This window comes from Hippocampus zosterae, chromosome 2, assembly GCF_025434085.1.
Source record: "Hippocampus zosterae strain Florida chromosome 2, ASM2543408v3, whole genome shotgun sequence".
NCBI classification, from domain to species: Eukaryota; Metazoa; Chordata; class Actinopteri; order Syngnathiformes; family Syngnathidae; genus Hippocampus; species Hippocampus zosterae.
In genome coordinates this window covers 33086998-33102680 of record NC_067452.1, presented here as the reverse complement: position 1 = coordinate 33102680, position 15683 = coordinate 33086998, and the positions used below count along the sequence as shown (strand labels likewise).

Below are 15683 nucleotides of genomic sequence, written 5' to 3'. Positions count from 1 at the left end.
TGTTACGCTCGGTGTTTTTGCTTTGGCGAGCCCTCCCCCGTGTTGCGGAAGTGTTGCCGGAAGCAGTGGGAGCTCAACCCGAGTTCTGCGTCAGTGCCACTAAAGAAAGCATCGGGGCTTTCCGGGAGAGGCAAGGGCGTGTGTGTTGTGCGGGCGTGGGGGGGAGGTGAGGTACGGGGGACTGTCAGCCCGGCTATGTCACAGCCAGTGTGGGTGGTTGTCTACACACTCGCGTTCGCAGTCTTAGTCACAAGTGTGCTCAGACAAGCTATTCTTGTAGATGCTATAATGCTGGCATGCTCCGAGTAAAGTCCCCCACTTTGGAGGGGAAACGCAACGTGTCAAGACCAGGAACAGGTGTCCGAGTGTGGGGGTTGTGTGTGTGCGGGGGAGGGGGGGGCGAGTGGAGCGCAAGGGCACATTTGTGTTTCCCTTTTAACAAGAGCAATAAAGGGACTTTGACTCTGAGAATTTGCATTGAACAGATGCGAGTGTTTTGGTCTGCTGTGCTTGACGTGAAGTTGATGGCTTCGTGTTTACAAAGCCTCCCAGCCCTTCCAGCGCAAACCACCACCCCAAATGACAAAGTGGTCCTCGCGCTGTCCTCCAGCATTAGAGCAATTCTAGCCGCGGCGGGAAAGAAGAAAGAGTGGGCAAAGTGCTTTTCTGTGGCGGCCAATGAAGGGATAGTAAAGGGAGAGAAATATGGCAGAAGTTTGTGGCCTGCTCATCCTGGGGGATGTTTTCACCCATGCCGCGCTCCCTCCCCTTCCCCTTCCCCTTCCCGGCTCTGTTTAATGTCTGCCATTTGAGAGACTCCGGAGGGGCTGCACCTGTTTGCCTCTTGGCTAGAAGCCCCCGACTACCTCCTCCTCCTCCTCCCGCCGCCGCCGCCGCCGCCGCCGCCGCCTGCCTGGCTGCCACTCACGCTGCAGCGCCTCCTGGGAGGCGAGAAGCGAGGCGAGGAGGGGGAGGGAAGAGGAAAAGGAGGGGAGCGAGGGAGAAGAGCGGGATTGCGTGCGGTTGAAGGGATAGCTGCAGGGCTGGAAGGCGTCCGGGAGTAGGAGCGGAGATGTCGGCGTACAAAAGAAAGCGAGAGACCTGGGAGGACTTTAAACTTCCCATGTCCGCTTTCTCACACCCACCTTCTTTTGTGGAGCTTTCTCTCACAAGTTTTACTCGCCACGTTCTCTCTTCTCCCTTTTTTTTGTCTCTCTTTCCGTTTGACCCGTGGCCCCTCTTGCGCAAACACAAACCCATGCTCCGTTCCTTCTCTAAACGTCCCAATTCTCTTGCTCGCTTCCAATTTCCTCCTTTTTCTTTTTCCTTTCCTCCCCGCTCGCGCTCCTCACTTTCGTCTGCCCGTCGTTGGCCCGTGCTCATCATTCAAGGTCCGAGCTGGGCTTCCAAATTTCCTAAATGTTTCTGCTTATTTGTCCGGTGAGAATGTTTCGGAGGTCCACTCGCCGGCCACAACATGTGGCACATCTGCACAAGATCAAATTGCGGGCGCTTCGTCGAAAGTCGATTCGGCCAGGTAGCGCCAACTGACACATTCAAGGAGGTATTGCATCATCAATAGCTTCATTGTCGTCCACAGTGGTGTGGAACTGATTTCGACAGAACTGCACTCGTGAGCAAAAGACAATTGTGGCCACAAATATTGAAATACGGTCACTGGCACATCAAATGCTGATTTGAAATCAAATACGAACTGCGGGACTTGAAGCAGCCGTGGTTTCCTTCCGGACAGTTGGGTGAGGAAACCAAAAGCATCATCTCGCGAACGTTAATGTCGGAAGATGTAGCCGTTTGAGCTAAAGCTGCAGGGAGGACTTGGATAGTTTCTTTTAGCCCGGGGATGAGCTCCAACGACATTTTCAGAACCATTGAGGGCTGTTGACAAGGACGGAATAAGACTGTTGGGTTTTGCGGTGACTAGCAAAGATGCTACATTGGCTAACCCAGACGTCCGAATTGTTTACAGGAATGATATTAACCCACCAAAATAGCATTTTGTGCATAGAAAAGACTGCAGTCAAAACCGGGGCTTGTATCAATCAGCTGAAGTTTTGCACTTGTTGTCTCGGCATGCTGAAATGCTCACTCCTCTCCCGCGTGTGCCTCGTTGTCCAGAATCGTGGCCGCCTCGCTGAGAAGCGCACCATCCCGCTGCCCCCCAACCGTGTGCCCAAGAAGGAGCTGGCCTCCATCTTCAGCAGTGACGACAGTGAAGGGAGCGAACGGACCAGTGGGGATCATGGCCACATCAAGCAGGAAGACGAGCTTCATTACAGTATCGTGCGCAAGGGGTACGTCACGTTTGATTGATGTGTGACTGAGTACGTACGTCAGGCTCATTCTGCAACACGTGCAGATAGTGATGGCTTTTGCTCTCAAGGCTTGTTGTTTCTCATGATGTGCATCTTGACATTATGTTGAGTCATGGATGTATTTTTTTTTCCCAGAGCATTACTTGGTCTGTGCTCAAACTATCGTACATTAGCCGCGATGACCTCATGTCATCTTTTTTGCACCTCGAGCGCCAAATAGTGAAACGACCGCAGGGAGCCGACGCTCATCCTGATGGACAACTTCTTTTTTTTGCAGCCCATTTAACAAGATTGAGGATCTAAGCGCACAAAGTGATTAATTAATACAAACAGAATAAATCAGACGAGGATTAATGGAAGGAAAAAGTGGCGCTGCCTAAAAGCAACCCCGCACAAATTAAGAACTCCGCTGTCTGGCATCAGCAAACAGATTTGGCCCCCAGGCGCACACTCTATTCATCACGTCAGAATGGGAGGAAGTCAGAATGCTTAAAACTCCGCATTATGATGAAACCTGGAAGTGGTTTGCAGTATCTCGGCGAATGAGCGGCTGCCTCGCTGCAAGGAGATTCCCAAATTTGATTCCAGCATGGGCCGCTCTGTGTACCTGACTTTCGGTCCTTCCTGAGTTTGAATTGGAGTGTGCACCTTCACCATGCCCATGTGCCTCCTCTCCGGTTACTCTAGGTCAGGAGTCAGCGACCCAAAATGTTGAAAGAGCCATATAGGACAAAAAAACAAAACAAAAAACGAATATGTCTGGAGCCGCAAAAAAATAAAAGCCCTCCTATAAAACTTACAATGAAGGAAACACATGCTGTATGTATGGAAGAGACTGACTGTCTCAGAATTGTTTGTTATTCATTCCTTTGTTGTGTGTTCACTAACGCCCCCATAGAATTTATTTTGTAATTTCCTCGGTTGATTTTTTTTTTTTGTTTTGGTGCATTATTTTCGCTTTTCTTAGTAGTGTCAGTGAAGAGATCATGAATTTCCGTTTTTCGGAGGCTGTCCTGAACGCCTCTTGAATCAAACGAGAAGAGAGAACGCACAGAGTCGGAAGTAGACATGTCTGTGTTTGTCGAGACTATTAAAGGTATAAATAAAGTGTATGTTTAAAAAAACAACACCACAGCTCTCCTTTTTCGGACCTGCAACATTTATCTATATCTATTTGAACTACATTAGCCTACTATCAAAATCTTTTTCCATTTTCAAACATTTTTTTAATAAAGCTACAGGGAGCCACTAGATGTCGTTAAAGAGCCGCATGCGGCTCTGGAGCCGCGTGTTGCCGACCCCCGATCTAGGGTCATCCCACAATTAAAAATATGTAAGGTTGAGTTGAAGGTGCTGACACCCAGATTTGGATTTGTTGTTCCACAGTCGCTGCCAACTGCTCGTCAGGGAAGGGTTAAATGCAGAGAACAAATTTTGCTGGACGTTATGTACAAAACTTCTATGAATAATCAACAATATTTTTCAATCATGACAACCAAACAGCGCCATTCATCCATCCAGTTATTTTCCGATCCGCTTCATCCTCACAAGAGTCGCGGGTGTGCTGGAGCTTATCCCAGCCTTCTTCGGGCTGCAGGCGGGGGACGCCCTGAACCGGTTGCCAACCAATCGCAATGCACACAGAGAGGAACAACCATCTGCGCTCACACTCACGCTTGGGGACAATTTAGAGTGTTCAATTAACCTGCCACGCATGGTTTTGGAAATGTGGGAAGAAACTGGAGTACCCGGAGAAAACCCACGTAGGCGCGAGGGAGAACATGCAAACTCCACGACCTCTGCACTGTGAGGTTGACGCGCTAACCACTGGAACGCCGGACCGCCCAGCGCAAATCAATCTTCAATAATAATCAGCTTCACACACACACACACACACACACACAGTCATACGTCATACACAGGCCCAGTGAGGGTCAGGGTGAGGTTGTCTCACTGAGATAAGCCAAATGGGCTGTTGCGCTTGGATGGATGAAAATTCGATGCAATTTGGCGCACTTCGCAGTAAGTCCTTCATGTGACTTTTTCAAAGAGGCGCCACATGCATTTGCGATCACTTGATGCTTGGATAAACTGATTTGTGCAATTCTAAAATCTGACCGAGTCGGGATGAATATAATGCAGCGGCCGTTCATTGATTAACCTCAGAAAGTCCCCCGGCTGCATTATTAGCAGCTTGTGCAAGCTCATTAGCGGAGGAGATGTTTTTCATGTCTTGAGACTTGGCGTGTGACACAGCGGACAGCGCACCAACTGTGACGCTTTAAATGGATCCACTAACCTCATTTAAGAGGGCTTCCTCTCCCCCTGACACTTGCGCCGCTGGCGTGTTAAGATGATAATGAATTTAAAGAACACTTATGACGAATATGTCAGGCTTTTACCCTTTAGAAAGGCGACGGACTCACTGGAGCCGTAGCTCCGGTCTGTCCTGGGCATCCGTCTCGGCCCCGCTTTATCCGCCGATACAGGTCTGGACGAAAGGGATAATGGGATGTCCAATCACAGAAATGCGATTTCCATTGACCGCAGCTTCGTAAGTGAGTCGCAGAGGGGTCTTAACAAATTGGATTTGGCCATTGGATGTGAAAAATACAGGGCGCCTGTATATGTGTGTGTGTGTGTGTGTGCGTGTGTATCATCAGCGGCGGCCGCAACGTGTCGCTAAATTGAGGCCAAATGTGTGTGTCTTCTCCACATAACCTTGTACGGCATAATGGGCTGAATAAGAAGCACACTTCTGCTTTTATCTCCTCAGTTCTTCCCTTTATATTCAGTTTGAGCCACAGGTGACGACAACTACAAATGGCCGTTTTATAGGAGGACTACAGGACCGAGGATTATAACGCCGCTTGATACATCACGACCTATCACAGAAATCGCCACAATCTATGCTGTGTATGCCCACTAGAGCATCAACAACATTAAAGATACTTGAGCCACCCAAGTAATATTTCACAAGGGCACTAGAAGGAAAATCATTGATGTATCGCACTTCATGTCCAGTATGGTAAACCCATGGAACATTTCATCTCAAAGATGAAATACCGTGCAAAAAAAACCAACAAAACAAAATAAGACAATCACTTTTCAGTTCATTTAAAGATTGATTAAAAAGTGCTGACAAAAAGTCGGGGTTAATTACCCAGTTACCATCTCTGGAGCTTGCTGATGTCTTCTGTTTATCCTCCTTGGGGGGGGAAGGGTAAGTGGTGGGTGTATATTTATGCATTTTCAGAGCACTTCATTTGCCACTTAATCACCATTGAGGGGAAACGTCTATAATATTACTGAACGAGGAGATCAAAAAGTGTGAGGGAAAAAAAAGACCCAAAGACCTCCAGAATTTCACTTCAAGCTGACTAATAGTCATTCTAAATGTGGCAAAGCAGACATTAAAGAAACCGGGGACCTTACTTAAACGAGCCAATTGACTTTACGGCGCAAAGTACGAGGCACAAGTTCAGGCCCATTTACTTTACATTATGTACAATTTCTATCCAATCCATCCATGGGCACAATTATGAACATTTGTGCAAGTGACACTGTTTAATTTTCACAGTTTTTAAACAAACCCTGAAAAAAAAAACATCTATTCATATATTTGTTCCAAAGCGGTGTTTAAACGATGCGTCTTCCTATCCCATTCAATGGAGCCAGCAACTTCTTTAATCAGCCGCCGTTCTCCCGAGTAATGCGCAACCGTACGAACCCTTGAACTTAAATAAGTGGAATCGTGCTTACTTGAAAACGCAGGCCTTTTCCCGTAGGATTGGTTCCTATTTGCACATGGTTATGTTCTCGTCAATCTGAGTAAATAACCACGACCACGGAAACACTTTATTTCTGACGCATTCAACATTTCGCTTTGTGGCTGTATTGAACAACGGAACAAGAAGGACAGTGTGAATTTACTGGAAATGTCTCTATTCTAAGTGTTAATTAGTGAGCTTCGGGGGGGGCTTTATGGCTTTGTGGAAGCGCTTCTTGTTTTAAGCCATTTTAGTATTGTTGACGCTTGTTTTCCGAGGCCCTAATAGAAAAAAGTTGCAAAAGTTCGTATTTGAGTGGGTGTTGACAACAAGTAACTCTTAAGTAATTCCTCATAAGTCTCTCAAAAATCTCAAATTTGAACGCAGCGTGTGCCATTTGATGCTCTTGATCTCCGTTTGACGAATTAGAGAATTATTTCCAGAGTTTCCTAACAAGAAAATATGAACACGGTACCATGTGTGAAAAAGGGAAGACGAACATAGATTACGTCTGGCCAAAATCAGCGACACTGTTCCAATTGTAGTGACTTGTTGTGCCTGAGGGAGAACAGCATTAAGTTGAAGACGAGCGACTGTTGCTCATTCGTTATTTTGATTCTTATTTATTCTCACCTCTGCTTGCTTGACTCTCAATTCTGTGCTGTCTTTCATAGCTGCAAGCAGCACAAGCAAAAAAAACAAAACAAAAATCATTTGCATGAGCCGAATTTAAATGTACAGTGGCGGCTAGTAGGTCAGTAGCATAGTTCTTTTTTGTATAAATAATTGTTTTCGCTTTTCTCTCCAACACTTTGTCCATAGGAGCAGCAAATGCTGTGATACAACCTTTTCGGGGGGTGGGGGGGGGATATACCTCTCATATGTGACGTCGCATCATTCACGCCACTACTGCACGTCACACACAAGCCTCTTTTATTTTCTTAGATTCCTCCTTCCTATTTTTGGTCCCATTGCTAGCATTCCGAACAACTTTTTGTGAATGAAAGACTCTTCTTGGGCCTCTTCCCTTCAAAGGGCAGGAAATAAGCATGTTGCTAGCATTGGGACCATTGTTGCCATTTTTGCTAGTCGATTTTTGGGGAAAAAAACAGTTGCTAGCGGCGTCGGAAAAGTTGCTAAATGGGCTATACAATACAATACATGCTGATTTATATAGCGCTTTCACAACAGCGCTATTGCTAAAGCACGGCTTCCCAGTGGTTAGCGCGACAACCTCACAGTACAGAGGTACCGGGTTCAATTCTAGCCCCCATTGCTAGCATGCCGAACAAGCTTTTGTGAATGAAGGACTTTTCTTGGCCCTCTTCCTTTCAAAGTGCAGGAAACAAGCATGTTGCTAGCATTGGGACCATTGTTGCCATTTTTGCTAGTCGATTTTTGGGGAAAAAAACAGTTGCTAGCGGGGTCGGAAAAGTTGCTAAATGGGCTATACAATACAATACATGCCGATTTATATAGCGCTTTCACAACAGCGCTATTGCTAAAGCACGGCTTCCCAGTGGTTAGCGCGACAACCTCACTGTACAGAGGTACCGGGTTCAATTCGAGCCCCCATTGCTAGCATGCCGAACAACCTTTTGTGAATGAAGGACTTTTCTTGGCCCTCTTCCCTTCAAAGTGCAGGAAATAAGCATGTTGCTAGCATTGGGACCATTGTTGCCATTTTTGCTAGTCGATTTTTGGGAAAAAAACAGTTGCTAGCGGGGTCGGAAAAGTTGCTAAATAGGCTATTGCTAAAGCATGGCTTCCCAGTGGTTAGCGCGACAACCTCACAGTACAGAGGTACCGGGTTCAATTCTAGCCCCGGCCTCCATGTGTGGAGTTTGCATGTTCTCCCCGGGCCTGCGTGGGTTTTCTCCGGGTACTCCGGTTTCCTCCCACATTCCAAAAACATGCATGGCAGGCTGATTGAACACTCTAAATTGTCCCAAGGTGTGAATGCGAGTGTGGATGGCTGTTCGTCTGTGTGTGCCCTGTGATTGGCTGGCAACGGGTTCAGGGTGTCCCCGGCCTATGCCTGAAGACGGTTGGGATAGGCTCCAGCACCCCCCGCAACCTTTGTGAGGATAAGCGGATCGGAAAAAATGGATGGATAGATCGATGGATGGATAAAGCACGGCAAGATTGACAAAAAGTCAGACACAGGTTGAGCTCTTGCTTGCTACCTCACCTGCACAAGCATTCAGATGTGTGTTTTTAAGAAAAGAAAACAAAATAAAATCACTGCATATTTTACGTCTTACTTTGAGTTCAGAGTCATTCTGAGGGCTGGTCAGAGACTGACGGATTTGTACTTTGCCCAGGTCTGGTGTAGGCTGCAGTGGATTTTACGTTCGGGCTGTTTTGGAGGTTACGGCTCTCGATCTTCACGCTCCATCCCGCTTTTGACCTCTTTCTGTCTTGTCTCAGTCGCTCTTTCTCCTCCACATTCACATCCCCGTCGTCCGTCTGTCAGCACTTTGCCAGTGGCGGTGTGAGACGTGCCTCCGCGCCAGCTTTTGCCAGCTCATATCGTGACCTCAGGCATCGCCACCCCAGACTCGGCGTGCCAAAGCCTCAGTGGGGTACTGCTGCACCGTGCCGAGTCCTTTCCTGTTTCTCTGGACTGTTCTCAGTTGTAGTTGCCTGATGTATGGGACATGGTGCAAACAAAGTACCCTAGAAAGGATTGCGCCTACTCTTAGAGCTTCCACTATTTTCTTTATTTGGAGGGTCTAGGATTTCAAAAATGCGGGGTAAAAAGTAACACGGTAAAGCGACCATTCACAATTTCCCCCGAAATGATCTACGGAAGCAAATCATGTCCACTAGGACTATTGCCGGCACGAGCAAACATTTTTATAGCGTGTTGAGATAATGCTATGATTAAAACGTGTGTCAACAGCCATTTTATCACCTCAACGTCCGGGTCAGTGAGTCTCCCGTGGTTCAGGATGGAAGGGTGGAGTTGACCGTTTCGAGGATGAGCTGAGGATGAAACGGCGGATCATGTCCCTATTAGCGGCCAGGCCCAACATTAATATAATACTCCGCTCCCCGCAGCCTATCCTCACCAAGCTCCCATCCTGAGAGCTCATGTGGGAGCGCTGACTCAGGTGACTGGATCTTAAACTCCATCCCCTTCTCCACCCTCTAGGGGAGGGGGAGGGGGGTGACCTTGCCGCCATCCACTGAAAGGAAAAGGGGGTGGGCCCGAGGGCAGCCAGACGTGGGTGAAGATCGGCCTCAGCCCCTCATTAGTCCAGGCCGGACAGCTCAAGAAAAGTGCGCTAATTACTCCGCTAACAATGCCCTTGCCGTTCATGGCTCGCAGCGGCCGACGTGACGCAAGGATAATAAACCTCTAACCTCCCCGAGGAGTTCACGATAGTATTATGATTATTTTGAGTGACCCATCGAGGGAGGGCGGCAATGAGTTTGGCTGCAGCGTTACGCATCGTTTGTTAGCGGGAATCTCACGGACGGAAAGATGTTTGTTATGATTGTAAAACGTTTGCAGTTCATGGGGCCACTCAAGGCTCTCCTATCTTAGGTGACCGTCTGACTGTTTACTGAGTCATTGCTTCTGTGTGACTGAAAAATAACCGTCGGAGGCCAGCATTAGGCCCTCAACGCTCACCTTCATCTTTTCTGTTAGCGTGTGGAAAACAGCCTGGCGGCCCCGCAGCCTGACATTACGGCGCTAGCCTGTAATCATGAGGCTTTAAAAAAAAAAAAAAAAAAATCCAGCAGCCGCAAACAGTGTGGCATCGTCATCGTGGTCGCAGCTAAGAACCATTCACCACTTCTGTCCCATAAACGCTGCTTTGCCGAGTCACAGCAGACCCCCTTAAGAGACTGCTCTGCTTTTAATCATCTTGCGAGCTGACATGTCATGCTTTGCGACATATGAGGATAAGTTCAAAATCAAAAACATGGGGCAAAAAAACAAAAAAGCCTTTTTAAGGTTTATTTGGGGTGACGAAATGAGAGACTAATGAATATATAGACTTAGCATTTTGGAATGTCAGCTAAAAGAAAAAAAAATCAAGCCTCTGCTTCCACAAGCTGTTTGCCATTAAGTGTGACGACACTTCCACTAGACGGCTGCTACACTCCCCCTGAATGCTAAGCGGCTATTTCCCATCATTATGGTATTTAATGCGATCAGGATGGTAATCAGATTGCAAATGAAATACCCCCCTGACACACTTGTGTGGGTCTGCTGGCGAGGAAAGAAGGTAATTGATGGGGAATTGGGCAGCACCAGCCAACTTGGGGATGTAAACCCATTTTTTTTTGCTTTTTTTTCTCAGTTTAAAGCAAGGCGAAGAACGAATGGACGTTTTTGTGCACCAAGGCTCCCCCTTACAGTGAATAGATTTCGCCATGTTAGTGAACATATAAATTATACCTGGACAGCACCACGCAGTGTTACATCATCAAGAAATAAGCGCGATGTGTTTTTTCGGTACCGTGCATAGTGTGAGAAGGCAATGACCACAACTCTGGACAGTAATGTTTGCAACTGATGCCTGTGCTAACACACCATCACCTGCGTCAGTGGTATTCAAAGTTTGGCAACTCCACTCTGACTTTTAACAGCGTGGCCAGATGCAAATGATCTGAAAAGCCATGAAAAGAATTACAGCCGACAACTCAAGCACCCCCCGCCCCTCCACCCCACGCACACACCAGTCGATTGGGCCTACAGTATAAAACAACTTTCTGCAACGGAAAATGTGAGGGACGCCCTAATTGTGCGGAAGAAAGCACTGTGTCAAGACGTATTGTTGATTATTCTTATGTGAGAAATTGACAATTTCTAATTCAGATTTAACAGGCCCGTTTTAGCTCATTACAAAACCTCGTAGTTTGATAAATAACAGTGAGAGCCACTTTCACACAAACATTTAGTTTTTTGTTTTAGATGTAAAAGAAAAAAATCAGCGATTGTAAAATAATAAAAAAAGTCTAGCACAACAGTAAGACGCTGTCGGTGATATAAAATATGTTCCAGAGCTACTTGCAATAGTTGGAAATCCTGCATTTAGAGCGACCATATGATTAAAAAAAAATCTACACCTCCCATATGCATTAAACACATTTGAACTTATTAAAACACACTTAAATTTCTTTGGCTTGTTTCACTCTCTTGCTCACAAAGGTCTTCAACGAAGAGGCACAGTAATCAAAGCAAAGCTTCAAGTTGGTGTTTTTTTTTTAATCACCCTTGAACTTGACTGTAAGACTGACGCATGAATCAAAAAAAGAATTAAACATTGTATTTTCAACCCGTAAAATATTCAACCAAACCATATAGTTTCATCCACTCAAAGTCCACTAGCTTAATGCTAGCATATAATGCGAAATACAACTGATATGCTAATTGAAATCAGACGAGATCTTATGCTAATAACGAACCTTCAAATCTTTGCTAGTTTTAACGCACGGAGCAGCAACACATACAAATGAAGTACTTCCAGGCATATAGTCACCCTGCTCCCCGGGAACAACATCTTTTACTGGAATTTTATTGTCATGGAGACCTCTGTCTCTTCTTCTTGCTCATAATTCGGCCCGACCCTACATGACTTCCAGTAATAACTCGGTGCTCCCCAGGATGTTGCACAATGTGGTACGACGCGCATCTTGAAACGCGGGGCGATGTGTACCTTTAATATTTGTGCAATTTTTAATGTTGCCTTCAAACATATGGTATAGCAGCATCTGTCTCAGAAGCCGGATAATCAATGAGGCTGTTAAACTTGGCGGTACTTAACTCATTCAGTACCAGCCAATTCTGGACTGGCTCTGAAAAGACGTTTAAAAACGTCTTTGGGAGTGAATGAGTTAAAGGTTGTGAAAATGTTGGAAAATAGACAAAAGCTGGTGGTTGCAGTGTAGTCTGTCAGAGTGTGTGACACACATCAGAGCTCAGAGCCAGTCCACAACGACGCAGCCACCTGTAGCTGCTGAGTTTGGAAATACTGTAGTACGGTCTATAAGGAGCCTTTCTGTTGTAAGTAGAGTGTTAAAAAAAAAAAAAAGGTTGATGTCACACCGGTTTGGATTTGGGGATTTCTGTTTGGAAGTGCTTAACGGTTTTGTTTATTTCTCTTGTCTTCTTCTCCTGTGTGCGTGCGTCAGTCGTGACAGTGACCTCTCTACAATCATCTCGAACCTGCACCACAGCAGACAGCATGGCATGCCCGAGGGCCAGTCAGCCTCCGACCACAATGCCAGTCCGGGACACGCAGGTAGGACCTCCAGTGATGTTGCGTGTGCGTAAGGGCGGGGCACGTTGTGCGGCTAACGCTGGTAGATTCTTGGCAAGTATTATTTTATTTGACTCTAATGCGTGCGATTGGGGGATTTTGCCATAGGCTTATTACTTCTTCCTGAAGTTCGCTCTCTTGTCTCTTTTACTCAACGTTCTTTCTACATTCCGTACAGCAAGTGGGGATTTATTTTGGGGTTAAAACCCCCATTTCAAATTACCTGCAAATAAATAGCTTTGTTTGTTCTTAATCCAAACAATCATGTGAGCTGAGGCTTTTGTGCTAAGCTAGGATCTTACAGACGAAACGCAGACAGCTTTTAATCGCAGCTATTTGTCAAGGAGCCCGTGTGAGGATATTGTGCCGCCATTAAAGACATATGGATGGTAAAACGACCTCACTAATCAGCTATTATCATGGTGTGTTTGGGTGTTTTATGCCACTCGGACCATTAAAAATGACATATTTGTGCTTAGTGTGTCAGCTAAATACACAAAAAGCACATCTTTTTCATTCGTTGTTACATGCGCACCACTTAGCAAAAGCATTAGCGATTCCACAAACGATAGCCTGGTTCACTAACGTGAGAGGAAAGTCCAACACACTTAACTCGAAGTTTGCTTGCTCAAGTTGAAAATGAATAGTAATGACTATAGAAAATTCTCAAATAAAACTAGTGATATGAAATTCAATTTAAGACCATAAATTATAATATGATTGTAGTCAATGACATAAATAGATGTGATCATTATTATCTCATTCATTCATCTTCCTAACCGCTTGATCCCCACTAGGGTCGCGGGGGGTGCTGGAGCCCATCCCAGCTGTCTCCGGGCAGTAGGCGGGGGACACCCTGAATCGGTTGCCAGCCAATCGCAGGGCACACATAGACGAACAACCATCCACGCTCACACTCACACCTAGGGACAATTTAGAGTGTTCAATCAGCCTGTCATGCATATTTTTGGAATGTGGGAGGAAACCGGAGCACCCGGAGAAAACCCACGTAGGCCCGGGGAGGACATGCAAACTCCACACAGGGAGGCCGGAGCTGGAATCGAACCCGGTACCTCTGCACTGTGAAGCCGACGTGCTAACCACTGGACTACCGGGCCGCCCTCTGTCCGACATCAAAATCCAAAATGGACCTTTTCTAAAACGAAGCGTGTCTTCCATTTGTAAAAAAAAAAAAAAAAAAAAAAACAGGCCATGTGCCAAGAAGAACGAACACAGTACACTGGATGTCCTCCATTGTTGTCCTTTGTTTGCTGTCGGGAAATTGTTGGCAGGTGTCACTCTGTTACGGGCCACCGCTTATGCTGACGCAGCCATTTTGCCAAGACGCCCCGAGCCGGAGACGCGAGCCATCAGATCAGAGTTTACCGGCGTAAACTAGATAATAATGGGGCGGCCCATTATTATCTCATTGTTTTTATTTTTTTTCATTTCATTTCAGATTTTTCATTTATTTCTTCAATTTAGGAAATAATTAATTCAAGACATTAATTATTTTATGAATTTATATATATATATATATATATATATATATATACACACACACACACACACACAAAAAGGCATATTTGTTTTATTCCAATAGATTTAATTGTTTGCTAATCCGATTTTAATCATGTATTCAATAATATATTCATCCATCAATCCATTTTGCGAACCGCTTGTCCTCACGAGGGTCGCGGGTGTGGTGGAGCCTATCCCAGCTGTCGTTGGGCGGTTGGCAGCGATTTACCCTGAACTGGTCGCCAGTCAAGCGCAGGGCACACATCGATGAACAACCATCCACAGTCACACCAATGAGCAATTTCAAGTGCCCAGTCTACTTAGTGTGAATGTTTTTGGAATGTGGGAAGAAATTGGAGTACCCTGAGGAAACCCACACAAGCACGGCGGAGAACATGCAAACTCCACACAGTGAAGCCGGACCTGGATTTGAACCAATGACCTCTGCACCATGAGGCCAACGTGCTAAAGAGTCACAATTCTTATAAAATACTTGACACAATGAAATCTTAATATGTAAATATATAAATATGCACACATTAAATGAAATTTAATGAAATAACGTCATAGTGGGTGCCTATGCTGTACTTTGACTGTATGCAAATAGTAAAGCCAAAGATTCGCGTCCAGTGGCACTTGGGTGTGTGTGAAGTTTGAGAGCTGTGGATTACTTGACTTGAAGGCCTAGAGACTGTTTTATAGGACCGATGTCTTTCAGGACAGCAGCCGCAGCCCGCATGTTTTTTATTCCGCATGTACAATGCAGCTTTGTGGGTAGCACCCTAAACTTGCCCTCGGAGCGACCCTGCCTTTTTCTCATCCTATTAGCCATTAGCACAGCAAGTGGCAAATAAGCTCAGATCCAACACCTCCATTCCCCCGCGCTCTGTTTGTTCATCTTTTGTCTCCAGGATTAATTGCCCATACGGTACCTGTCAGAGCCATGCATTGTGGGTACAAGGGCGCCACCACTAGACGGGTAGCATCTTACACCCAATTTAGGAATGGATTTTCACCGCAATCTTAATCATCCTCTTTCCGCGACAAATCAGTGTTGAGTAGTTGCGCTAATGAAGGAAGACACAATGGGCGGATATATGGAGGTGCATTGGGCGGCCGCTGACGAAAGAGGGGCTGACCACAGTTTGCCTTCTCCAGAGGGGGTCCGGGACCTGAAAATCTGCCCGTTTGAGCATTAAAGCGCGATTTAACAGGCTGCCCGCGCGCCGCGGTCCGTGTCTGTAAACAGGTCCAATCCGATCAGTGCCTGTAATTCTGTCTGCCAGTGAAATTAGACGCAACACACACATTCACGAGCACACTGTTACACACGAAATAGCGGCTAGCTACACGCAATGCGTGCCCACGTAAAATCAACACAGGTTAGGATTGATGTCTAAATACGCGCGCGGGTGTCTGTATAACTTTTAGAGCCGGGGATTATTTAACTTGTCTCTCTTCCAGTCTTTTCTCTCTTCTTTCCTCTGTCAACGTTGCAACTTTATGCAGAATTGCGGAATGACAGTGTGCGCAAACAAAAACAGGAAGTAGATGAGGCAGAAGAAGAGAACGCTCGCAGGAGAGAGACGCCGTGATGGAAGAAACATTTGGAATTAGTGAGACAGAGGAAAGAGAGATGAATGAGTGTGCTGGCGGCTTCGGGGGAGAGCCGGCGGCAGCTATGGTGGCGGACAGCGCCGCCTGTGTGTGTGTGTGTGTGTGTGTGTGTGTGTGCGTGTGAGCGTGCGCGCGGAGAGGAAAGGAGGTCGTCTCTGTGCCGG

General features: G+C 46.3%; 1 protein-coding gene and 1 long non-coding RNA gene across 3 annotated transcripts in view; both read left to right on the top strand.

The window, feature by feature from the left end:
- Positions 1-15683, top strand: part of samd11 (sterile alpha motif domain containing 11) — a 59824-nt gene that overhangs the window by 13317 nt on the left and 30824 nt on the right. For both annotated transcript variants that reach the window (XM_052059733.1, XM_052059734.1), the window contains exons 3-4: positions 2137-2312; positions 12254-12363. In XM_052059733.1, coding sequence (XP_051915693.1) covers positions 2137-2312; positions 12254-12363 — 286 coding nt within the window. The remainder of the gene's footprint in view (positions 1-2136; positions 2313-12253; positions 12364-15683) is intronic.
- On the top strand, positions 3507-10218 carry LOC127596885 (uncharacterized). Its single transcript, XR_007961583.1, has 2 exons — positions 3507-7068; positions 7673-10218. It is a non-coding gene; the product is annotated as an uncharacterized LOC127596885 (long non-coding RNA).